Here is a 26,124-nt window from a genome sequence, read left to right on the forward strand (position 1 = left end):
ATGCTCCTTGGCTCTGCGTTTAGATGTGCACCACCTTTGCCACAATTCTGACACTTCTGCCAGAAAGTCTTGGCATCCCAGTGCTATGATGTAGACATACCACCTTTGTCCCCTGTTCCCTGCTTCTAGGAATAGATGGGGCCCACGTGATGCCAGTGTTGACTTGGGCTCTCTCCAGGTGACAGGTGTCTGGGGAGGGGTGCTCCCCGCCCCCCACTTGGCCAGTAATAGTTGCTCAGAGGAGTGGGTGCTTCTGTATGGAGAAGGCCAGGAGAAACTCTAAGTTGGACCCAGATCAAGATGGACAAGGTCCCTACTGCCCTCCCTATGGCCCCAACGTGTGTATGTGTGTACGTGTGTTTGTGCGTGCGCACTCGCTTGCACGCACTTAGGGAGGGAGGGAGAGGGGAGTTGTAAAGGGGACTGTTCCCATGGAGACCATCTGCACTGCTGGCTCAAGGATAGTTTCTCATTAACAGTCCCAGGCAGATAGTCTAATAAGAAGCATGATAAGGCCTCGTCCTTGGAGAGGAGAGGGGCTGCAGAGGAAATTGCGTTATGAAGGAAGTGGTGAAGGCTCATTTCTCTTCTGCCACTTCTCCTCATTCACTCACCTGCCACTTTGATCCCCGGGGCTGGTGGGTGAGGGGTTCCTGCAAGGTGAACCTATAAACAGATGGCTTTGATGTCTGCATTAGGAATCCGGAGTCCTAAAGGAGTCCTAAAGCTCAGCCGTGCCCCAGGCAGGACCCCCGCAGTCAGTCTCTCCAGAGCACCACCTGTGGGCCAGAGAGCTGCCAGGAACCTGAGGAGGGTCTGCAGGACCCCTTCCCATGTGTTCATGGGAACTCAGGTCCCTACTTGCTCAAGGTCACACAGCAAACGGGTGATGGACTCATGGAAAGAACCCAGGCCTCTTGGATCCCCAGTCTGGCCCAACATGCCGCACCCCTACCTCTGGTAATCTGGCCCCTTTTAGCTCCTCTTGGAGCCCCTGTTATTCTCCCTGGAACAGCAGCTGCCGTGTGCTTAATAGAGAGCTAAGAGCTTTCCAGGCATCATCTCCCATGATTCTCACAGCGAATCCATGAAGTAGATATTATCCTTAGCTGACAGGTTAGAAATCTGAGGAGCAGAGAAACAAAGCTGTTTTCTCCTGCTCATAGCGGCAGGGCCAGTGTTTCTCTGAATGAAGAGGTGAGTCCTTCTGCAAAGCCACTCCCAGTGCCCTGGGCTGTGCACTCCTGCTGCTGCCGCTAGAGCCTGCCTCATACATACGTATGCCTCCCTGGTTGCTGCAGGCACAGTGGCCGTGTGGACGTCTCCAGACTGAGTCTACAAAAGCCGAATGCAAGACAAGAGTGAGGCAAGCCCTTCAGAGAATACCCAGTTGCCATGGGAAGAAGTCCTCTTCAGCCAGGATTTTCCCTCCCCCTGGGCCCAGGATAGATGCCCCCCAGATTATCTGAGCCCATCCTTCCATCTCACCCTGGGCTGAGCCCCAGTGGAATGGGCTGGGGAAAGATCAGGCTTTCTCCCCTCCACCCCCAGCTTTATTGAGATAATACTGACATATATGTCAATTTAAGGTGTACAACTCGACAATTTGATGCACATATACAGTAGGAAATGGTCACCAGAATAGGGTGAGTTGACACATCCGTCTCCTCACATAATTACCTTTTTGTGTGTGTGGTGATAACTTTGAAGATCTCTCATAACAACTTACAAGTATATAGTACAGTACAGTTAATTATAGTTGCCATGCTGTACATGAGATCCTCAGAACTTATCCATCTTGTAGCTGAAAGTTTGTGCCCCTTGGCCAGCATCCCCCTACTTCCCCCACCCCCGGCCCCTGGCAACCACCATCCTACTCCCTATTTCTTTCAGTTTGACTTTTTTAGACTCTGCATATAAGTGAGAACACACAGTATTTGTCTTTCTCTGACTTATTTTCACTTAGCATAATGACCTCAGGGTCCATCCATGTTGTTGCAAAAGGCAGGAGAGGTATCTGCACCCCCATGTGCATGCAGCATTGCTCACAATAGCCAACGGGAACCACCTCAGATCAGGCACTCGTAACTTTCTCTGTGTGTTGGCTGGAAGGGACTGAGGGGCTCAGGCCAGAGGCTCCCCGGCCCGACGTGCCCTCCACTCGCTTCCCCTTTGCGAGGGCGTCGTCTGTGCCTTGAGGACCAGGGCGCTGCTTCTGCCCTGGGGAGCTTGGGTGCAGCAGGCTTCCTGGAACGGACCCCATGGGCCGAGGCACAATCCCTCCTTGAACACTCGGCCTCCCGTTCCCACTGCTCTGCCAGCCGAGTCACATGTACCCCAACTCTCACTACCCCGAGCAGAACAGCATGACCTTTGGAAAAAGCAAAGGGTTGCCCCGTCCACCGGAGTGATTTTGCCAGAAAAGTGAGTCTGCTGGCAGCTTGCCCCTCCAGCTCCCTCCCCACATCAAAGAACTCGGCATTTTTCTCCTAGGAACCCACAGAGGAGGGCCCTGGGGTAGGAGAAACACTTCCTCCTCACTGTCATCCCGGGCAGTGAGGCTGCAGGACACCTCAGCAAGGCGCGCGCACACACGCACACGCACACACACACACACACACACACACACACACCCATCCTCCAAGGGATGACTGCTTTGGTGGTAGCCAGGGAAAGAAAAGTGGTTCATGAATAAAGAAACCTTGCAGACTGGGCAGGCATCTGCCTCACCCCCTGCAGAGACCATTGGAAGACTTTTCCTCCCCCTTGGAAGTCAAAAGAGCACATTCATTCTCCACTTGACGTAGTCATCCAGCAACTTCCATAGACAGAGAGAAGGGCAGGTGGTGTGACATGGCGGGCAGGGGCGTTCCCGGGACTAGATGGGTCGCCTTTGTCCCTAGGCAGGCTGTCCTCACTGTCTTCTCCCTGTGGCGGCATGTCTTCTGGGTTGATTGTGTCCCTGAAATAAACCCCTTGGTAGCACCATGGTGGCTGCAGATGTCATTACCTCTTTAGGCAAGTAGTTTCTCAGGAGACCCCCGACCTGACTTCAGTGTGGGGCTGGGGACAGCATCCTGAGCGTCTCCCCTTCCCCAAGCTCTGTCCAAAGTGTCAAGGAGAACAGAGTGCCAAGACCCCACCAGACCAGCTCATCTCTCCGGCCAAGGATGGATTTGCAAAAAGAGCTCTCGACCAGCAGTGGGAGAGCTGATTCTCATTCCTATTCTGCAGCAAACTTCCTGTGTGACCTTAACTGAGTGACTTCCCTTCCAAGAACGTGAGATTCCCTGGGCAACGTCTAGGGCTGTTTCCATTGAACTGACCTTTATATAAAAGAGGCTTGAAGCCCATGTGGGCAAAGCAGATCCTTTGTCAGGCTTTCCATCCAGGGTGAGGCCAGAGCCCTCAAATGGATAGGAGGACCCAAGAGACGTCAACTGTGTCTTGAGATGAAGAAACCAGGGGCCTGGGCTGGTTATCAAAGGAGTGGGTCAGGTGTCAGCCCTGCTGCTCCGGACAATGGTCCCTTCCCCCCACCTCCCCCTCCCTGCCTAGCCCCACTGATTTTCCAGAATTACCTTTCTTGGGCCGTGGCAGGAAAATCATAGATGGGTGAAGATGCTGCAGTGGGGAGCTCCACAGAGCCTGTGTTCAGAAACCACAGATTCCTGCTGTTCCCCTGGACTTTTCTTTTCCTTTTTGTTTCCTGCCAGGGCTGCCCCAGGCACATGGTAAAGCAGATAAAATTTCTCTTCAGTGCCCGAACAGGCCACACAACCCTGGCCCAATGAAAGAATTGTTTTGAACCTCTCCATAAGCCTTACCCTCAACACTTTCACTTCCTGATAGCATGTGTAGCAGGGCCCTCATCCCTGCTACCCTCCGTCTCTCCTCTCTGTCTCCCTTCTTTCTCCTGTGGCTCCTGTTGCATCTCTTAGTCCTGTCTTAACTCTGCCTTCCCCAGGCCGCCCCCTCTCTGAGCCCCTAAACTCCTCTTGCATAGCTCACTGCAGTCAAGTCAGAAAGCTTTGAGGTCACCGTGGCTCAGCCTTCCCCCAGGAAGCGATCACTTGGAAAAGGTCAGCTCACAACACCGGCAGTGTCTGATATCCCCACCAGCATGAAATAAGAATGGCATTCAGTAACATAATCATGTAATACATATATTGTATAAGGGAAAAAGTTATAGCAACACATGTTCTCTTTTCTGCAGACAAATTTAACCAAGCCCTTCTCCCCCCAGAGAGTATATACCCTCTAAAACTTCTGAAACCTTGCTATTCAAAGTGTGGTCCACAGACCACCAGCACCGGCATCACCTGGCTGCTTGTCAAAAAGGCAGAAGCTCAGACCCCGCCCAGACCTACTGAGTCAGAACCTGCATTTTAACCAGACCCCCCTGCAAGGTGATTCTCGTGCTTCTCAAAGTGTGAGAAGCCCACACCCCAAACGTGCGCACACCTGTACATGAGCACATGCACACCTCAGGTGAGCGCCAGGGAACATTTGTGCCACCTGCCTCTTTACCCTCTTTGTAAAAAGCACAGAAAGGAGTGGTGGGCTCTGCTTCACCCCCAGAGTTTTTCAGAAGCAGAGTTTCCGTAGAACAATGTACTTCTGCCATGAGCAGACGACGATAATTCATCCGTCCCTCGAGTTTTCCAAAGGATGGCAAAGGAGGAGACCATGAGGAGAGAAGGTGCTTTCAGGTGTGAAAGAGAAGAAGGTGTCGAGGGAGGAGTGAGGCCTGTGGACCTGGCTGGGCCCCCTCGGGCTTCCCCCTGTAGCGGTGGTTCAGATCCATTCCTTCCCTGGTGCCCCCAGCCTCACCCTTGCACCCTTGGCTAAGGAACCTGCTTTGCTCGGGGGCATCTGGAGATGACAGGCTGCATCTTCGGACCCCAGCCTCTTTTGAGCAACATTGCCACTCCTGATGGGAGACATCCCTGGAGACGTCATCATCTGGTCAGAAGGTGGTCATTCTGCTCAACTGCGCAGTCTGGTCTCCTGGGGGAGGCATCACCTTCACCGTGAAGCACTTGCCGGCTCTGTCCCCACCCCTGCTTGGCTATTCACGGAGTTCCGCAGCTGGGAGGAGACAGCCCGCACACTGCCCTCCCCAGGCCTGCCTTGCCCTCTCCCTGTATGCTGGGGTGTGAGGCCACCTGGGCGATCAGTCGTGTCCGACCACAGATAACCGATAACCGTTGTCTTCTTTTCTCCCCCATCACAATGCTAACCCATCGGGAACTAACAGCAAGCATTCAGAATGAGCGTAAGTCCCCTGGGTGCCTGTCTGCACTTGTGCCTCTGGGAGTTAGGAGGGCAGCAAGGAGGGGCGGGAAAAGGCCAGGGAGGAGATCCCTGGAGAACTTTAGAGTCCGGGACTGGGAATGAGAGGAGCTGGCTCTTTAGCTGCAGACAAGTAAGACCCTGGGAGGGCTTCTCTGGGGACTGAAGCGTCTTTCAGCTCCAACCTCACCACAGTTTGGCCAACTGGGCTCAGAAGGTTCTGGAAATGGCCGCTAGGTTCTGGAAATCGAGCAGCTTTTGGCTTCTTTATTCATTCAACAAACACTTGTCAAGAACTGTTGTACGCTAGGCATTGTACTAAGCCCTGGAGTACAAGAACGAGTAAAACAGAAGCCTGGCCTTCAGTTTCTCACAACGATATTATGAGATCTTAAAGGGATTCTTCTTATGCTTAGTCCTTGACACACACACCCTTTCCTGCAGCCCCGTTTAAGGAGCTGGGTCTCTAGAATGGGGCACTGTTCACCCCCCGCTTGCCTGCTTGTCTGTGTGGCTCCTGAAGCTCTTAATTTCAGCCGTTCGCCAAGGGCAGGTCCCTGCAGCCCTGACTGCCCACTGTGTGTGCTGTTGCAGTGTCCCAGCCCCCAACCATCACCAAGCAGTCAGTGAAGGACCACATCGTGGATCCCCGTGATAACATCTTGATTGAGTGTGAAGCAAAAGGGAACCCTGCCCCCAGGTGAGTGTACTGGCAGGTAAATCCAAGCTGGGTGGAGGGAAAGGGGCCTGCGAAGAGGGCATTTAAACCGTCCCCTTCCCCCTGGGTCTGATGATAGTTGAAGCAGCTGAGAAATTAAATGTATCCATTCAAAAAATGTCTGTTAGGCACCCACAAGGTAGAAGGTACAATTTGGATAGCCAGGAAATTTAGCTGATGAGGACACTGGGGGCCAGAAAACTTAACTGGCTTAAGTTCACACCAAAAAGCCAGGACTAGGTATTAAGTTTTCCAACTTTGAGTAAAACATTCTTCCCACTGCCTTTGTCCCCAGCATCCACCCCATGCTTAGGTTATAGGAAGTTCCTCTTCAAGCTAACTTGAGTCTTTCATTCTGAGCTCGTCTCTGCTTATTTATGTGCACATCAGGATCACATGAGATGTCAGCAGACACGAGTTGCAAGCCTGCTGTGCCAGGCTCTGTGTTAGATGTTCCTCACGCTGTCTGTTCAACCACCTCACTGCCCTTTGGGGAAGGACTCATGTCCTGGTGAAGAGGCAGTAAAATGGAGGCACAGAGATGTGAAGTACCTAATCCCAGGCCTCTGACTGCCCAGGCCAGGTTCGTTTCTACCAAGCGATAAGCACTGGTGATAAGGATGCACTGCACGTCCACCATCTTCAAAACAGCATCCACAGGCTGGAGCTTTCAGGAGCCTCACGCTGGATTCAGACCCAGAGGTGACAGGCCCCCACGTAGAGTGTGTCTGTCAGCAGGAGCAATGAGGCACGTGGAGCCTGCCTCAGGTGTGTGGCATCCTGCTTCTGCCTCCCTCCCCGGGTGTGCCTGAGATGGTCTGGCCCAGAGCTGTGAGCCCGGGAGCAAGCAGGGCCTCTCTTGCCCATGACGGGAGAAGCAGGAGTCACCCTGAAAAGTCAGGCAGGGCACTGGTGACCTTGCTTCTGAGGTTTGGTCTTTCTTCCACGGTCCTTCGCAGGGACGATGACTCTGAGACACTGAGCAGCCACTATTGCTCCTGCTTCTTTTACTTACGTCCTGGGCAGCTGCAGACACACGTCCCCCCAGGCGAAGCAGAGGGATGTTCTAGTCTCTCCACTCCAGGCTCAGTTTTATTAAGGCTGCCCTTTCTTTCAAAATTGCTCCTTCCGAAATGTACAGCCACCGTTTTATAATCTGCATCCACTGAGCAGCGGCATAGATAACCCGGGCCATTTCGATTATCAAATAAAGACACAGGAGGAGCAGGGCTGGCTCCCTCATGTGTTCGGGTCGGGTGGAATAGGAATTTGGGTTTGCATTCCTAGTCGGAGGTTGGGAATGCTTGGGGGTGGAAGTAGCAGCTGACTCGGGATTTTAAAAAATCAAAATTGCTGCCTACTCCTCTAAAGAGCACAATCCCGGGCTTCCCTGGTGGCGCAGTGGTTGAGAGTCCGCCTGCCGATGCAGGGGACACGGGTTCATGCCCCGGTCCGCGAAGATCCCACATGCCGCGGAGCGGCTTTGCCCGTGAGCCATGGCCGCTGAGCTTGCGCGTCTGGAGCCTGTGCTCCGCAATGGGAGAGGCCACAGTGGTGAGAGGCCCGCGTACCGCAAAAAAAAAAAAAAAAAAAAAAAAAAAAAAAAAAAAAGAGCACAATCCCCCAGGGGCTACTTGGTATCTATCACTTAGAGCCATGACTCCCAGCCTGGGTTGGGTAATAAAACTACTAATGTCAGGGACCTGCCCCAGAGGTTCACCTGGGTGGGACCTGGGTCCCGGCATTTTATCAGGCATTCTAGCAGGTCCTGCTACTCAGCCAGGGCTGGGACCCATTGGTCTGGAGGAACAGTTATGGGCCTGAGTCAGAGTCTAGGGCCCTGTGATTCTGACCTGGAGCTCGGAGCCTGGAGCCCACCCTGCTACTCTTCGTCGTCCCTGACCACCCCCCTCCAACCCACCCCCTTCATCGTCCACAGCTTCCACTGGACTCGCAACAGTAGGTTCTTCAACATCGCCAAGGACCCCCGGGTGTCGATGAGGAGGAGGTCTGGTACCCTGGTGATCGACTTCCGCAGTGGCGGGCGGCCAGAGGAGTATGAGGGGGAATACCAGTGCTTTGCCCGCAACAAGTTTGGCACGGCCCTGTCCAATAGGATCCGCCTGCAGGTGTCCAGTGAGTGCATGGGGCAGGCCCAGGATGCCCTGATTCTGGGTCAGTGGAGGGCAGGGCCTGGAGGGTCATTCCAGAAGGGTTGCCCCACCCTTGTCCTACAGGTACCTTGGTGCCCCACGTGTCCTGCTTGCTTTTCTGCCTCTGAGCAGGGGTTCACCTCCCCCAACTCAAAAAGATTCCTTGGAAAAGAAGTTTCCAAACCGGTCGTGAACAACTTCACTGGCCACTCCGGCCGCAGGGCGGGGAAGGAGAAGAGACTTTAAAGATGTGCATCCATTCAGTCAGATGAAATAGGCCTCTCCCGCCTCTCAAGGGCTGCGCCTCGCTTGGACTCATAGGCCCCGTTCTTCTCTCATGCCTCCCTTGTTCTCCCATTTCCTCTTCTCTTTGCCCTCCTTGTGTGCCAGCCTCTAACCCTGCTCCTTGCCCCAGCCCAGCCGTCACCCTCATCACATCCTCCTTTGTCTGTTTCTCCCTAGAATCTCCTCTGTGGCCCAAGGAAAACCTAGACCCTGTCGTCGTTCAAGAAGGTGCTCCCTTGACGCTCCAGTGCAACCCCCCACCTGGACTTCCGTCCCCAGTCATCTTCTGGATGAGCAGCTGTAAGTCTTGGGGGCCTGGTGTTTTATTTCTCTTTTAATCTTAGGGAGTGTTAAATGGGGAGGGCTCTTCCCAAGGCTAGACGACCTTGACTTGTGAGAAGCAGATATAAGGTGGCCATGTGGCAGAGAACACTGGCTTTGCAGAGAGAGGTTGCTAGGGCTCACTTTTTAGCCTGGCTGCTATTAGCTGTGTGATCTTGAGCAAGCTGCTTAACATCTCTGGGCCTCAGTTTCCTCCTCTGGAAAAAATAAGGCTGGTAATTGTACTTATCTAATAGAATTATTGTAAGGATATATGAGTTAATACATCCAAAGTGCTTAGAACAGGGCCAGACACACAATAAGTGCTCGGTAATATTTGTGAGGATGAAGAAGAGGAAGAGCGAAAGGAATGGGACGGAGGAGAAGCTGGTTTTCAGTCGGCCAATTGAAGGCAGGTTGAAACCAAGCCTCCTCTTTCAGTCTTTGGTGCATCTGGATTTACTCCGATTCACTCTTCTTGTAGGACAGAAGCGGGATTCAGGAATGAAACTTCTGATAAAGGAGTGATGGGGAGACAGAATGTTTGGAGTCGGGGACAGAGTACATCATTCAGAGCTTGTCCTGGCTCAGTTTTGGACAGAGGCTCACTTAACTGCTGTGGACTGATGTTTATTCCTGTGTTTTCAGTCAAATAAAGGGAGGGGGCATTATGAAGGTGGATAGAAGACTGCTATCTATCTGGGCATCACCCTGGCTTCCTTCCTCCCTCCCTTCCTGAATACCTCCCATCCCCTCCTTCTTCCCTATCTATCCATCCTTTCATCAATCTATAGATACTCCTCCCTGTCACCCATCATTCTCTCCATCCCTGAATTCTTTTTTTTTTTAATATTTATTTATTTATTTGGCCGTGCCGGGTCTTAGTTGCGGCACATGGGATCTTCTTTGCCACCTGCGGGATCTTCCTTGCAGCATGCGAACTCTTAGTTGCGGCATGTGGGCTCTAGTTTCCTGACCAGGGATCAAACCTGGGTCTCCTGCACTGGGAGTGTGGAGTCCTAGCCACTGGACCACCAGGGAAGTCCCCATCTCTGAATTCTTATTAGCCTGCTTCCGAAAGAGGCTGCTTTCAACTGTTTTGCAAGGTGAGGATGGCTTTGTGCTCAATCAATCATTGTCCCTGCCTTGCCTCACCACCGTGAGTATATGTGGACCACAGGCTGGAGGGTTGGTTTGTTAGCTAACAGTTCAGACTCTCCTCTCATCCCCCGCATCACACCAAGTTGTGTCCATGCTACCTCCTGAGCAAATCTCATGGCCCTCCTCTTTCCATCCTCTCTAGCATCTACCCAGCACAGGCCACCGTCGGCTTTTCCCTAGGTTAGAGTAATCATCCGTACCTGGCCTCCCCTGTCTTTCTAAAAATGTAAAACTGATTCATTCATGCTCAGAGTCCTTCACTGCCTCCTCATCACTTCCCATAAAGTCCAGACTCCTTTCCCTGGCACACAGCTCCTGATGTGGTCCCCTCTGACTCTCCAGCCCTTCCCCTACCCCCTGCCTCTCCCCACCCCCACTCCCCTGCTCAGGCTGTGGATTCTTACCTTTCGCACACGCTGTTCCTGCTGCTTAGAAACCACTTAGGTTCTTTCTCTTCTGCCTGGTAAATGTCATGCAGCCTTCAAGTGTCAGCTCAAACCCCGGAATGGACTGGGTGTTCCTTCTCTCAGCTCATCCCCTTCTTATCTGGGGCTTCCCACTCACCACACTGCATTGCATTTATCTGCTGTCTCTTCTACTAGACCGAAGGTGCTTTGAGGGTAGGAACTGTCTTTCTTATTTCTCTCTCTTTCAACAGTGCCTAGCACAGTGCCTGACGCCTACAGTAAATCTTTGATAAATGAATTGAAAAGCTCAGCAGCCCATCATTGGAAAGTTGGCATCATTAACCTTTAAGAAATGCTTTAAGAAATGGTGACTTGATAGATAAACAACAAGGTCCTACCGTATGGCACAGGGAACTATATTCAATACCTTATAATAACCTATAATGGAAAAAGAATCTGACAAAGTATTTTATATATATATATATATATATATATAAATAAACTGAATCACTTTGCTGTATACCTGAAAGTACCACAACATTGTAAAATAAATAAATAAATAAATAAATAAAAGAGAACCACTTTTCAAGAGAAAAAAAAAGAAATGGTGACTTGAGAAACAATCAGTAGGGATAAGAAGGCGATACCTATGAGCAGTCAGCCTTATTAAGTATATTTTTATAAACCTAACAGCCTAGAAACCTGATCATTTGAGTTTACAGATGCAGTGCTTGAAAGAAATGTAGATTATGTTGTCAGCATTCTCAGCCACTCCTATGATGTCATTAATTCTAAAAAGCACACATTTTCATATTTTAACATCTCTAAAATTGGAAGGTGTCCTAAAATTGTTGGTATGCATCATTGATTGGTATACCTCGTGCAATTATAATTGGTGGTGCTTTTTTCTTTCTTGGGGATGAGTAGACGTTTAAAAAATAAAACAGGTGAACTTGACTCCCAGTTTGGGGAGCATCTGAAGGATTGTGTTTCCTCCCTCTGGCCTCGGAGCCAGTCAGATCTTCTGTGGCATGAATAGGAGATAGAAAAGCATGGTCACGGAGCATGAGCATGGTGGGCAGGCAGATCTGAATCAAACTCCTACTCCCCTCTCACTGCTTTTGTGACCCAGATCATGTTAAATCCTCTGCTTTCTTATCCTTAAAATGGGAATAAGCCCTGCCTCAGAGTTGAAAGGATTAAATCAAATAATGTCAAGCTCCCGGGCCCCCACCTGGCCCTCCGTAGGTGCTCAATTGCCAGAACTATGATGATTTTTATTACTGTTATAGTTACTGCTAACCTCCCACTCTACCTCTGCTTCCTTATAGCCATGGAGCCCATCACCCAAGACAAGCGTGTCTCCCAGGGCCATAACGGAGACCTGTATTTCTCTAATGTGATGCTGCAGGACATGCAGACAGACTACAGCTGCAATGCCCGCTTCCACTTCACCCATACCATCCAGCAGAAGAACCCATTCAACCTCAAAGTCCTTACCAGTAAGTGCAGGCCCCTGCCCGGGGCTGGAAGCTGGGGGTCGGGGGCAGCAGCCCGCTGAGCCCAAGCGGCCCCTGGCACCTGGGTCTGGGAAGAGCCTTGTCCCCCATCGTGAGCTAGAAATCCTTGCAGCTCATTGTGCCTGAGTGACTTTAGCTGCTCTTCAGCCACATCTCTTGATTCTGGAGCCTTGAGTTAAACTTGGTCCTACTCCACACCAGCGCTTCTCAAATTTTGGTGGAATCAGAATAACCTGACAAACCTGGCACCCGTACGTACCTAAGCCTAGCCCTCTCCTGCCCGGCAGTCCGGGGCCTCTTTGGTCTTCATTAGTTCTCCAGGTGTTTTGGGACACACCACAATTTGAGAAGCACTACTGTAAGTGGTCATCCACCATTGTTCTCATGCAGCCAGCTTGATTATTTCTAGTCCTTGTTTGGTTATCTTTATTTCTAGAATAAAGCAATAGTATGGAATATCCAAATTAGTGAGTACAGCAAAATGAATTGTGTTTGATTCTGTAATAAGTATATGCTGGACCGTGTGGAGTCGCTGTGTTTAAAAGTTGCAGGTTTACCTTTTAGTTTTATTTGTTTTCATTTTTATTCCCTGATTCTGTTTGGCTGGTACCAGAGTGAATCAGCATTTCCTGACCCATTTTAGCATTGTGACGCTCCACCAGAAGAGAAAGAAGACAGGTCAGAGAGACACTTTTTTTGCCAGGTGCCAGCCGGCCTGGAGCTTTGGCTGCAAAGTCCTCAGCCTGCTCAGGACATTGAAAGTGGCTGTGTTGGTTTATACCATGGATTTGTAACTTGCCTTCTGTAGAAAAGCCCCCCAAAGACCTTCGTCTGTCTGACACAGCTATGAGTGTTGTTTTCAATGCCATGGGCAGAGGCAGTCATGGGGGAGGCCAGGCAGAGGGCCCCATGTGGGCGCTGGCAGTTTCCGCAGGTCGAAGGAAAGAGGCTGAGCCCTGGCTCCCCGGAGCGCCCCCCGGAAGTGGGTGGGTGGTTGACGACGCCTCCTGGGTGGGCACAGGCGGCGGGGGAGAGGCGCGGGTGAGCTCGCCCCTTGGTCAGGACAGGTGGGCTCTTCTCTCCCCACCAGTCCCTGCCGGTGATGGGAACCCCTGGTGCTGAGAGTCAGCCCTGCCCCACACTGTCTCCACCGCAGCACGGAGGGGGACCCCCAAGAAGCAGCATCCCTCCCGTGCCCCTTCTCCTGTTGTGGGCCTTTTCTTTCTTCCTTTCTCTTCACGTTCTTCCCTTTTTTTCACTTCCTTCTTCACTGTTTCGCCTCCCTCTTTCTTTCTCTCTTCTTTTCCCCCTCATCTTTCTCTCTTTGAACCCCCTTTCACCCTCCTCTAATTCTCCCCTTCCTGCCTGTACAGCTCCCCACACACTGCTCTGAGTTGCCCGTGCTCTGGTAGCCAACACGATGGCCAGCAACCCAGGGACAAGCCCCCCTTGTTCCTGGCAGGGTCACCCAGCTCCGATCCACTTGCTACCTGTTCCCTGGTTTTCTTATTCCGGACCCAGGCCCAGAGAGGACCCCTGCAAAGAAAGTTGGGTTGTCTGAGGTGTCGCCTCAGTGCAGGGGCGATCGCCTGCCAGCTGGCTGAGCTGGGGAGGACAATGTGGTCTGCCCAGGACCTCAGAGGGGCCTCCGGAGCCAGGACAGAGCAGGCAGCCTTGGGCAGTGGGAGAGACAGGAATATCAAGAGCAAGATGCTCCCTGGATAGCTTTCAGTGCCATCACCTTGAAATCTGCCTGCTGTTTGGGGACTGAGTCAGGTGACCATCTGCAGTCCTGAGCAGAGGCCCTCACTGTTACACGGGGTAGAAGCAGGGAGATAGAGGTGGGGTAGAAGCAGGGAGATAGAGGTGGGGAAGAGCCTTCCTCTGTAGAATTAAGCAGCTGGAGATTTCAACATTTACAAGCTGAACTTTCCAGAAACCTCCTTTTCCCTACCAGAGGAGGTAAGAGATGTTTGTTTCTGCTTCATTTCTGGGTCCCCTACCCCACTGAAACCGCTTTCCCCCAAATGCTGAGAAACCCCCTGGGTGATGGGAACAGAACCCTGTCGGCTTCCTGGAGTTCTCCCAAGGGCAGCTTTGGCTGGGAGCAAGTTCTGGGCATCCGAGCCAGCCCAGAATTGGGCACAGTTGCTTAAAATAACTCAGTTGTGCTCTCTCTGCTTTCCTGCCTGGAAAGGACACAAGCTTTTTCTTGTACCTTCAGAACCAGGTCTGGGGGTGGAAGACAAAACAGACAAGTTGGGACAGCTTCAAAGACTGTTCTCACCAGGAGTTTCTTTCACAGTCTGCCCATTGGGGAAGAAATACATCTCATCACAGCCCAGTTTTTATTACCTGAATTAAAGGAAGGAGAGAAAGGGATCTAATACCAAATATTGGGCAATATAAAATCATTTTAAAATTTTGTTTTGGGATGCTGTCAAAGACAAACAGTGAAGTCAGAGTAACAAAGAGATGCCTGTCCCACTTTGTCCACACCACACAGGCACCGGGTGCCTCCTGGGGACAAGAGGCAGCCGTGGTGAGGGAGGAGGGATGGCCCTGAGGCGGACGGTGGAGCGCTAACCCTGCTTCCTTCTAATGTCTGTCATCTCAGGGACCTTCTTAAAGGAGTCAGAAAGTCTCCCTAAATCTCTCAGATGTGCTCCAGAATCCACAAACCAAGAGGTCAATCCTGAGCTTGGTCACTTCTGTTTCACCTGGTGGCACTGGGAGCATGAAGCAAGGGCCCTTTCACCTGTGTGTGCCCTGTCCTCCCCAGGAGGGGAACGTTACCACTCAACCCTCCTGCCCCTTTGCCACCCTGTCTCTTCTTTCCACTGCAGATCAGTTCCCACCTTTAGCTGCAGATAAACCCAAGCCAACTTCCCAAACACAGGCTAGGTCTCTTACAACTCTCTCCATTTTAAAGGATGGTTCTGAATAATGAAACTCCTTCTAGCAGGTGTTAAGCAAATTTGGGATGCAGTGCAATGTGGGTCCCAGAAAAGAGCTCGCATTGCCTCCCTGGCATGAGTTGTAACAGGATTTGATCTGTCTTCAAATATGCAAATGTTCTGGCAGCACCTCTCCCCCCTCAGGCAGTTGGGCTCCATCCAGGCTTCTCAGGGCCGTCTGCTTGGCTTCCAGTCGGCTGTTCCACTCCCCACCCCCTGTTGGTACTGTCAAAACGTGAACCCAGTAGCTGGAAGGGGACAGTGATAGGAGAACGAAAATCTACTTAAGGATGTTGGCATGATTGTGGCCTATCCCAGAATGTCTTTTTCACTGAGGATGAAATGCCCAAAGGTTTTAATTACCTAACATTGGAGCCCACTGATCTTGTTCCTTAAGGAATGGCTTCATCCCAAGCTAGTCTGAAGAGCTCTGAACCTCCATCTTAGTCAGCAGGCCTTTCCCTGTTCTAAGTGTAAAACTCACAGCTCACACTCTCTCGCCTGTCCCAGGCTGCCTTTCTAATCCTAAAATCTGAACCTCAGCCTGGCTGTCCCCACCTCCCTGGACCACTCCTCACCTCCTCAGAAGGAGGCCTTTCTGCCAACAGACACATCTTGGAGACCAGGGCGCTGCCCACCTGGACAGGTTGGGGAGTGTTTGTTGCTGGTCGGCACATTATTGCTGGACACTGCCAAGGGTCTCTCTGTCCCACTCTGTTGATGATCTGTTTCTCTCTGTCTTCTCCCCTCATTTACCTCCCACCCCTTGCAAGTTAACTTCTGCTCAGGTAGGGTTTTGCTCTTGCCCCAGGGCTCACTAACACTCCTTTCTCTTCAGCGACCCCAGGAGCTGGCCTGATCCAGAGTCCTGGGAACTGAGGATTTTGGTGGGAAAGGGTTGTTCCAATTGCTACGGGATACCACTAATTCTTATCTCATTTGTTTAGAAACATAGTAGGACCAAGCAATTAAAGGTCAAGCCTAATTTCTTTATTAAAAAAGAAACATATTGCCTTCTTTTGCAGGATTTAACCTTTTCTTCCCTTTCGGGGGCTGTTTTGTGTTGCTTGTTCTTCACCAAGCGTATTTCCTTTCCAAATATGCTGTGTGTTTCCTTTGCAAAAGACCACTGGTGCTCCCTGGTTGTTTTGTGGCTTTGCATTTCTGTTGTTCTCTCCCGTTTATGCCTCCATGACCTCTCCGTGGTCCCTGTTTGCTCACCCTCTTTTGTTTATTGCAGACCACCCCTATAATGACTCGTCCTTAAGAAACCACCCTGACATGTACAGTGGTGAGTCGCCGTGGTAACCTTGGGAGTAACCTTGCCGGTCCTAACCCCAGTTTGCCTAACTTGACTGATACCATGCCATTAACTCATGCTGGGTGCCAAGTGTGACAGTTGGCCAGGTCAGGATACCAAGGCGCCACCTCCAGAGCGCTGCTCACGGGGAGGAAGGTGGCCAGTGTGGGAGGGGAGGTGCGATCTCTTCGAATGTGCCAGCCTCCAGTCTGAGTTCTGGACAAGTTGGTCAGGCCAGGGGAGGACTTCAAAGGAGCTTCTTGGAGGGTTCAGTAGAAACTTAGGAACCAATGGTGGATGGATGGAGAATACCTGAGGATAGGGAGTTCCCACAGTCAGGAGGAAAGGGGAGGTCTCGTTTCTATCAGTGGTTTAAAGAACACAGAAAGCTTTGTAGTGTGTGCTTAGCTAGCTCTTAAGTGTCTGAATATGAATTGCCTGCATGGGGCTCTAGCCTTAGTTACTGGGGGTACCATTTCACAGGTCCCATATCCCTTTAAAATTCATCTGGGAAATAGGAGGAAGAGTCTAGCTCTGAGTTCACTTTCAAGGTAAGTATAAAAGAAGTTGGACCATCCACTGCAATCTAGCACCTGGGTCTCTTTCCTCCTGTGGGAGCGCATGCAAATCCAATGCCCATCCACCCACACATTTGCAAGTCATGGAACAATTTCCATGAGGCGTATTTCTAACTCATCACACAACTGGTTGCTCAAGCTGATTAGTAGAGTAATTGGCTGTTTCCACACCTGAGCTACCCGCAACCATGGCTCAAGACTGTCTTGTTTTCCTTGAGCAGCCGGAGGAATCATCATTTGCTGGCTCTGGAGAGGCAGCTGGCTCCCATCGCGGAAGCTGAGGCTGCGGGTCCCCAGGGGGGTCATTGTGGGCTCAAACAGATAGGAAGTGTCTGTATGGTGATGTGCTAATATAAACAATGATCGGAGTCTGGAGTGGGGGCTGGGAAGAGGGAGTGAGAGCCAGCGAGAGTGGCAAAGGCTTTAACTTGGCACCGAGCACCCAGAGCCACATTGAGATCCTGCCAAAGAGATTTACTGCCCGAGGAAGCAGGGGACCTTTGTTGGATTCGGGGCATTGTTTGTTTTCAAACTAATGGGGCCAACCACCATTGTGTCAAGAGCCCCAGAGCATTGGTGTGGAATGTGCCTTTTTCTCAATTGGACTCCGGGTAATCTGTTATGGAAGTATTCTTAAAGCTGGAGTCTTATCAAAGCCAGAAGGTCTCTTAGAGGCCATCTGGTCCAAGCTCCTTGCTTTATATAAGACAAACCACTGAGGGGGACATGCATATAGAGTTGTTTCATCAATTATATAAGTTTAAGTGATTCCAGCCATTTAAACCAGTTTGTGACCAGTGGTAGATATTATTGTAAGTAAAAAAGTAGGAGTTATAAGAATCATCCAGGGCTATGAAACCAAGCAAAACTCACAAGAGCTCAGAAGAAGATTGACCTCATCTCCTCAATCCAAGGTAGAGTGGGGCTGACCCAAGTATGACCCCAGCTGGAAAGGGTATAAAGTCAAAGTGAGGTACATGTTGAACAAAGGACAGCTAATTTGAATGCTTCTAGAAAGAGACAGAAAGTGAAAAGAAAGGAAAGAAGATAAGGTCCTTCCTGAGTTCAGGGAGCTGAACAGAGAGACACAGTATGATGAACAGTACCCAGTACACCTCTGAACTTGGCTTTGAAGCATGCCCCTTTTGTAACAGTAGGGCCAGCCCATAGCTATAGTTTAGTGATCTCTATAGTGGTTTGGTATCCTCTGAACATATGCCAGATGCCCCCTGACCTGCTAAGTAGCAGGGGGAAGCTGATCTAAAATTTGTAACTTGCCACTTAGGATTCACCCAGGAAAGGAGAAAGGAAGATAAGATGTGTGCTGTGAGGCAGACTGCCTTGAATTAAACTCAGCCTCCAGGACATACCATTGAGTGACCTTGGGCAAGTCATTTAGTGTGTCAGGCCTTTAATCTCCTCATCTGCAAAATGGGTGTATTACCTGCCCCAAAGGATTGTTGTGAAGATTAAACAGGATAATGTGCCTATGTTCCTAGTGTGGTGTCAGACACAGCAGTGATTAATAAATGTTACCATTATGGTGTTAAAGACTTAGTGTTGACTGTATCAGGTACAATTGTTCTTTGATCCTAAAATTAAGAGGGACATGGAGAACTTGAAGAGAAGCTTAGGGGAGAGAGGCAGGCACAATTATGGGAAGAAAGTACTAAGGAGGGAGAAATTTTAGGGCAGACTAGCTTTTCAGATTCTCAGCTATGCTGAGAACTGGGTAAGAAAAAAGCTGCAACTACAGCATGAGGGATTTGGGTTAGATTTATGGAAGAGATTTCCTGGCAGTAGAAGGTATCAAATTTACTAGACAAAGAGTTTTTCTTGTCTTCTGCGGTTGTTTTGTCAGCCGTTTCTAGAGCCAGAGAGGTGGTGAGATGCCAGGGATCCAGGCCCATGAGTTCTCAGTTCTGAGAATCACAAGCAGCTAAAGGTAGGATCCAGCCGCCCCTAAAAGCTGTTTGTGGATTCCAGACACATCTGATTCATTGAACTCTCTTCTGCTAACACACAGTACTTGACAGAGGGGGAGCAACTCGGGTTTTCAGCAATTTTGACCCGTACTTTTGCAGGAGACAATTGAGGCATTTTTCATTGGCTCTTTAAAGCCAAGGTGGTTGAGGCAGAGGCATCTCCTGACGTCCCCCTGCTGGCCAGACTTCCCCGGAAACTGATGAGCCTGCTCTTGTACCACAGCTTGTGAGAGGCAGGAGAGGATGGACCGCCCTTGGCCTAGAGGTCAGATGGGCCAGCATGGGAAGCTCTTCCCGAATCCTCACAGATGTGACCTTTAGCATCTGGATTCTGAGATGATCAGATATTAGGTCCAGCCCTGAAGATTTGGGAGAGTCAGTGAAGCGTCATCAAGCTGGAGAGGCTGGGATCCCCACCTCTGAGAAGGTGGTGGGATCCTATGATGCCCTAAAAGACTCTGTCGTCTTCCACCATATAGAGTCTCATAGAGTAATCAATCGCCTTTGTCTCCAACCCTCCTTCTGGGTCTACGTCTCCAGGGCAAGAAATGAGCTACCCTCCCTTGGGAGCAGTAGCTCCCAAAACCACCAGCTGGATTATCCTTTGTAAATTTTCCTGCAAATCCCTTTCATGTAAGACCACATTTTTTCACGATCTCCCCTTTGGGTCCAGCTTTCTCATCCCTTAATGATACCATGTGTCACCCTGCCTCCTCTTCAAGCTTTCTGTGGCTTTAACAATCCAGCTGAGATGTCTTTGGAGCCTCTTAATGTCCAGCCCAGCTTGTATTTTTCCAGTTTGGGCCTGACTTTATTTAATAGCCATCGAGGAGAGATAGAATCTCAGCTGAGATGGTGAGAACAATATTTGAGAAAAACATCATGGAAGAGTGTCACCAGAGCAGCTCATTAAGACAAAAATATCTTTCTCCTTTACGTCTTTTGCCCTTGAATTTTGGTATTCTTTGGTTTGAGTGCAAAAAATCTTCCCAAAGCTGACTGTCAGAAGTAGGAACAAGTAGGATATCCATCTTTAAAGAGAGAGGCAACATAGAATAGACGCTAGAACACAAACTTTGACACCAGATGGTCCACAATCCAAAATATAACTGGCTTGTGACCTCGGCAAGTCTGTTGACTCCACTGAACCTCAGCTTCCTCTGTGGAAAATGGGAGTCATACCCCCCAAGTTTGCTGTGAGGATCGAACGTGATGATGGTGATGGAGATGGAGCCGAGCCCCAGCGCTTGGCCCATAGTAAACGGCCACGTGGCAGCTCTGATGATTACCACCTCTGCCTTTAGGATGTTCTTCCCTGTAGTTTTGAACTTTGGCTCATTTCCCAGTAGCTTCTCCTCCTTTGGAACAACTCTGTGGCTGCTAGCCCACATCCTACAAATGAAGTATTGCTATAACCTTTTTATAGTCACAGCTGCAGTGTGTCAGGGCAGCCACAGCAGCCCTCGGTGTTCATTTCCCCCTTTCCTTTACTTAATGCTTTGCTGGTCATGTGTACTTGGCAGGGCTGCACACTGTGGTGTGAATTAAATGTCCACAGGGTCACAGATTGGTTTCTACAGGTTTTGTTCCCATGTGGAAGGAGTATGCCGACTGAGCTTCCACGTAACCCCACGGTTTGCAGCTCTCCCAGATTCACCAAACCGGCACCAGAGCCTCCTCATGTGCCCCTGACCTTGTGTTGTCTGACCGTTTGGGTGATTCCGGGATGATGGGTGGGAGGAAGCTGCTGCTTTGGTATCAGGCTTCTTCGGTACTGAGACCTGGATGCTATAAGAGTTATAGACGGTAACCGATTAACCACATAATGGATTAACCCCTTCAGTAGCCACTGTTGTATATGTGTGTGCTGGTGGGACAGACGAGCATATCTACAGAGAGAGAGAGAGAACATGGGGTAACTTGTTGCCTTCTTTTTTAGTCTCTTCTCCTCTTGAATTTATTCATCCCACACACACTTACTGAACACTCGATATATGTGCCATATATTGTGCCAGTAGCCTAACTCCCTCCACATTTCATCAGTTCTTCCCCTTGACAGAAGGATAAAATAGATGCCAACTCTATGAAACGCACTCCCCTGAAGGCTGACGGAGAGAAGCTGGGTGCCCCTAGGACAGGAGCCCCGCTGTTCCAGCCAGCCAGTAGCTAGCTCACTAAGTCCAGCAATGTCACAGACACAGAGTTCCCCCTGCCACTCTGTCCTTCTGCCAGCACCCAGTAACACTACCTGACTCCTGCCGGGAAGAATGCCTCGCTCTCCCTCCAGGCATGTCTGAGGGCTCCCAGCTCCTGGCAGCCCTTCCTCCCCTCCAGCTCTCACCTCTCCAGCTGAGTTGAAGACCCATGAAACCCATGGGTAGGCCCAGCTTATCTTTCTATTTTTAACTCTTCTTGTTTGCAGTCATACACCTTTTGAGCAGGGGTGACTGCTCCAGTTTCCCTTTGCTTTGTGGTTCCTGGTTGCAAAATCCTTGTTCTTCTCCGTCCCATCTTATCCGCTTCCATAGAACTGTGCCCTGAGGGAGAGGTGAGGCTGAGGTAAGGTAGGGTCCACTGCGCTGGGGTGTCCCCAGACTTGCATGACCCCTTCCATAGGGAAATAGCCACCCTGACAGCGTCGCTCTCTTGTGAGCCATCTGGCTTCCAAAAGCTGTGTGCATGTCATTGATTCCAGACCCCGCGGCTGCTCCAGCCTAGTTGAATTGCAGATCGCCTCCTCCATCTTGGCTGCCCCTTGCCTCTCACCCCTCCCCCAGTCTCTCACATCCAATTAACACCCTCCTCCCCAGCCCCCTTCCAGAGTCATTAGTGAAGAAGCAGAATGGTCTTGGCCCCAAAGTGATTTCCTGTCATCTCTGTTCATTAATTCTCTCCATGTCTTTGCTAAACCATTAATAATACTCCCCGCATCTCTGACTGTTCATCTGAGTCTCCGTGGCTTCATCCCAGCTCCTTGTCTCCAGGGTCCCAAAGAGCAGGTTATCCTGTGGCCCCAAGATGTTCCTTCTCTTTCTTCCACTGCTGCTGAGATGGCCTCCCTGGGGGCCACCGTGCTGGCCTCCGGATCCCAACACGAGATGCTCGGGGAATAGACTACTCGCTGCTCAGGCAACTCCTCCCCCGTTGCAGGGCCAGAGAGGCTTACTGAACTGGGAGGGGGGCTGGGCTCCTCTTGGCAGATCCTGTCAGAACGTAGAGCTGCTCACACACATGTGCTGGTGGGGCCGAGGAGCCCTGCGCTTCCTAACACACCTCATTTAATGATGTCCCGGCCCTTGGGGTGGTCTCAGCAGGGAGGGTCTGGGGCTTGGTGCCTCTGAGGGTAAGGGGGTAAGCAAGAGGGCATGATAACCTTTCTCTCTAGCCTGACAGCTCTGGCCTAGCTGGGTCAGCCCTCTGGGCAATAAGCTCACGAGAGCTTGTTCCATCCTGTTTCAGCCCGAGGAGTTGCAGAAAGAACACCCAGCTTCATGTATCCCCAGGGCACTGCGAGCAGTCAGATGGTGCTGCGTGGCATGGACCTCCTGCTGGAGTGCATCGCCTCCGGGGTGTACGTACAGTTTGCACCCCGACTTCTGGCCACCCTCCAGGAGGCTGGGCTGGGGGTTTGTGCATGCTATGTTCTTGCCACATTTTGGGGTGGAGGGCGTTGTGGTGATGCAAAAAGTGAGGTGAACAGCTCCTAGTGAGGACGATGCAAATCATAGTCATCTCCATCCCACTGGCCGCCTCTCTTTTTTAGGTAATGAGGAAAGGAGGTGACTAGGCTTTCTGTATGTGTGTTAGACCCTCTTGTGACCTTAGCTAAGTCCCTCAGGTGCCCTGTGGCTGAGCATCCCCTCTGCATAGGAGGCATCAGCTCTCAGAGGACATGCATCCTCCTGGGCCCGAGTACACTTTAAGGATACCTGGGTGTCCCGGGCTCCATACAATAATAGCAGAGCCACATTTAGTGATAAGTCCCTGTTTCTCGCCTGGTCCCTCTTAGCCCAACACCAGACATTGCATGGTACAAGAAAGGTGGGGACCTCCCGTCTGACAAGGCCAAGTTTGAGAACTTTAACAAGGCCCTGCGTATCACCAACGTGTCCGAGGAAGACTCCGGGGAGTATTTCTGCCTGGCCTCCAACAAGATGGGCAGCATCCGGCACACGATCTCGGTGAGAGTAAAGGGTACGTTGTGTGTATTTCTCATTACGATGATTTTGCCAGCACTACACTCCATGGCCACCCTTCTCTCTCAGGGTGGTTGGAGGGCAGGGTGAGTGGGGAAAATGTCCAGCATGCTGATTAGTGGCAATAGTGTCCTGCAGGAATGGTGTCACCCCCAGGTGTGTGTGTGTGTGTGTGTGTGTGTGTGTGTGTAAAAGGGGAGGGGGAAAGAGGGAGGTGTTAAGGGAGGGAATCTGCCCTGACCATTGCCCAGCAGGTGCACTTTCTCCTGTGGCCTATTTGGATCACCCAGAACCTTTCTGTCTTTCATTTCACAGTCCTGTTCACGGTGTGTTGTCTTAGGCCTGTGCTGTCTCTGTACTTGTGTATGGTTCTCTTTCAAAAATGGGAAGTCATCATGGCCCAAATTATTTTTCAGAAAATCACTTCCCTCCCCCCAAAGCATAGATGGGCCACCTGAGCTGTTGTAGGCAACAGAGCACATGCCTCTGTGGGGGTCCCAACCACGGGTGGCGGGGGTGCACTAGTCACTTCTCAGTCTGAATGGTGGGCTGAATGGATGATTGGGGTGATGAGGTCTGAAACCACAGTGTAAGAACTTTCCTAGTACAGGCTCAGGTTGACCTGTGACCTTGGTTTCAGCACCACGCTCGAACCAGGGGCTCTTAACCTTTATTGGGGTTTCAAGATCTTTGGGACTCTGATCCAAAGGACCCTCTTCTCAAAAAAAATCCATATCCACATATTCACAAACATTTCCAGAAAATTGGAAGGGGTGGCCAGCTAAGAGCGTCTGCTCTAACCGAAGCTTAGTGTCTAAAAGAATGAATATCTGGCCTTTACTAAATGGTCTGATCCTGCAGCAACAACAGCAGGAATCCAGAGGGCCAACCCCTGCTACTTTACCACCCTCCCTGGCTCAAGCCCTTGGGTGCACACCACGAGAGCCTGGGGAGCTCTCAACGCATTGGCCGCCCAGTCATCCCCGAGGATTCTGACTTAGTAGGTCGAAGATGGGCCCTGGCACCCATGTTTGTTAACAGCTCTTCAGGGAGCCCCAGTTTAGAACTCTTGTTCTGTGAACTTGAAATAAATCAGTCAGCATCTGTAGTGCCAAGCTGACCAAAGGCAGCCTAGACTGTCACCCTATCAGGATGAGCCCTGGGCAGGTGGCGGGGGCCTGGGGCTGGCACTCGGGGGCTCCTGCCTTCCTAGAGGGGGCCCATTGGTTCCTTCTGGCTGCTCCTGTCATCTGACACCCCTGCCTATGCCTGTCCTTGTCTTCCAGCTGCTCCCTACTGGCTGGACGAACCCAAGAACCTTATCCTGGCTCCTGGCGAGGACGGGAGACTGGTGTGTCGAGCCAACGGGAACCCCAAGCCCACCGTCCAGTGGATGGTGAATGGAGAACCTTTGCAATGTGAGTAACGCACTGTTCTCCCGCCTGCCTCTGCCCTGTCTCCTGCCAGAGGATCCAGCTCCCCATCCCTGTGGGCCAGCCCTGTTGCAGCAGAAGTGAGGGAGTAGCCCATCTCTTTGGACATCTCAAGAGGCAGGAAACCTGCCTCATTTGTGTGTGAGAGAGAACAGAAGGCCTGTGGTTATGTTCCCATGTTTAGGGGATTTCTGCTCCCTGGGGTTTTTTGTAAATTTCTGCTTTCTGCCCTTTCCAACTACAGAGCCCGGTTCAAGGGCTGGAGACCTCAGCCTGTATCTCCTGAGAGTATAGGCTCTGAGTGATGGCTGGGGCTCAGGAGGTAGAGGAGAGCTCGGTAACTCATTTCCATCATTTACCCAAGTCCCTCTCTCTGCCGAGGGCAAAATAAGAGGCAGGGTTATGCGACAACATGAAAGATATGGTCAGAAATGAGGGAAAACTTCCCTGTGAGAGCAGAGATGCACAGTGCAGTTACTGAGTGCGCACAGACGTCAGGAAGATGTAGTCCCACCCAGATACCGGAGTGGGTGACTCCAGGGATCCTTCCAGCCAGAGGTCAACTTTTCACATCATAGTCACTCCAGTTGCATTTACTTTTTAAGTGTCCTGTCCTTACTTTCTCTAAGGGGTCAGAGGAAATGCAAACAATGTTTTCAACCCGTTGGGGCCAAAAATAGATGGCAAGAGCTCAGAGCCTAACTCACAAGCAACAGCTGATAGAAACAGGTGGAGAGGCAGGGAGACAGGTAGAGGAGAATGCACCTTTCTAGACATTTATTGTGTGCCAGGCACTGTGCATTCCTCTTATCTCATTAACCTCAAACATTAAAGATGAGGAGATGAGGCTCTGATGGCGCAGGGAATTGCCCGAGGTCACATGGCTAGTGAGTGGGGAAGCTGTGGGCTGCTGTGACAATGCAATATGCCTACCCTGCCTATCCCAGGAAATATCCTGCCTCTGGATACGAGCGACACACGGACACGGCCTGCCCTCTGCCCTTCTCCCTGTCCTGGTAGCAGTTTGGGGACAAAGCAAACAAAGGCTCTAAACTTCACAGCACCATTAAATAAATGCAAAGTTCAGGATTTACAGCTGAGCCTTGGCCCAGGGAAAGGTCCCCCGTCCCCCAAGGGAGTGACCGGGAGGAAAGCTGGTCTGTGGGAATTGCCGGGCAAGGAGACTTAAAGTTGCTGGCATCGGCTTCCTTTGTGCTTTTTTGCTGAGTGGAGACTCCGGAAGGATGATAAGGATGCTGACCTCGGCTTTGTTCACCTGCTGATTCCCTAGTTCCGGGCTCAGACTTGCTATCTGTGGCGTGGAGCCCACGGGGCCAGACCCTGGGTTCTTCTCTGCTGACTTCTGTGGTAGGTCTGAGTGATCCTGGATGAGTTCCTAGATCACGCAAACCAAGTCATCTGGCTCAGTCCCGAAATCTTACAGAGGAAAGGCACCTTCTGGTGGTGAAAGGTGAGAGAAGTAGGGATTCTTTACACTTCTAAAAAACTTTTATTTGTACAGCTCATTATCTCATTATCATTTTCTTATCTTAACCTTCCTCAGAGTAGGGGAAAGATGGGAGTGATGCTTCCGCATTTGACAGCTGAAGGAAATGAGGCCCAGAGGAGTTATTGATTTGCCCTGGGTCTTGGAGTGATAACGGGGACAGGTGTGAGACCCCACGGCCACTCCCCAGCCCCTGCTCTCTGCATCCCCAGCCAGTGGTACCAGGAGAACTGCAGCAGGGACTGTCCTCTCAGTGTGCACTCGTCTTGGGGAGATCAGGTAGCTTTGGCAAATACAGGGACTCATTC

General features: G+C 51.0%; 1 protein-coding gene across 16 annotated transcripts in view; it reads left to right on the forward strand.

Annotated features, from left to right (window-relative positions):
- NFASC (neurofascin) overlaps nt 1–26,124 on the forward strand; it is a 178,376-nt gene that overhangs the window by 104,299 nt on the left and 47,953 nt on the right. For 7 of the 16 annotated variants that reach the window (XM_081225480.1, XM_081225482.1, XM_081225479.1 and 4 more), the window contains 9 exons: nt 5,261–5,278; nt 5,890–5,995; nt 7,953–8,149; nt 8,629–8,751; nt 11,672–11,842; nt 16,058–16,108; nt 22,140–22,251; nt 22,690–22,874; nt 24,163–24,294. In XM_081225480.1, coding sequence (XP_081081606.1) covers nt 5,261–5,278; nt 5,890–5,995; nt 7,953–8,149; nt 8,629–8,751; nt 11,672–11,842; nt 16,058–16,108; nt 22,140–22,251; nt 22,690–22,874; nt 24,163–24,294 — 1,095 coding nt within the window. The remainder of the gene's footprint in view (nt 1–5,260; nt 5,279–5,889; nt 5,996–7,952; nt 8,150–8,628; nt 8,752–11,671; nt 11,843–16,057; nt 16,109–22,139; nt 22,252–22,689; nt 22,875–24,162; nt 24,295–26,124) is intronic. The other 9 variants (XM_081225481.1, XM_081225475.1, XM_081225476.1 and 6 more) reach the window with 3 other exon arrangements.

Source organism: Mesoplodon bidens (genome assembly GCF_964165515.1).
Source record: "Mesoplodon bidens genome assembly, chromosome: 2".
NCBI lineage: Eukaryota > Metazoa > Chordata > Mammalia > Artiodactyla > Ziphiidae > Mesoplodon > Mesoplodon bidens.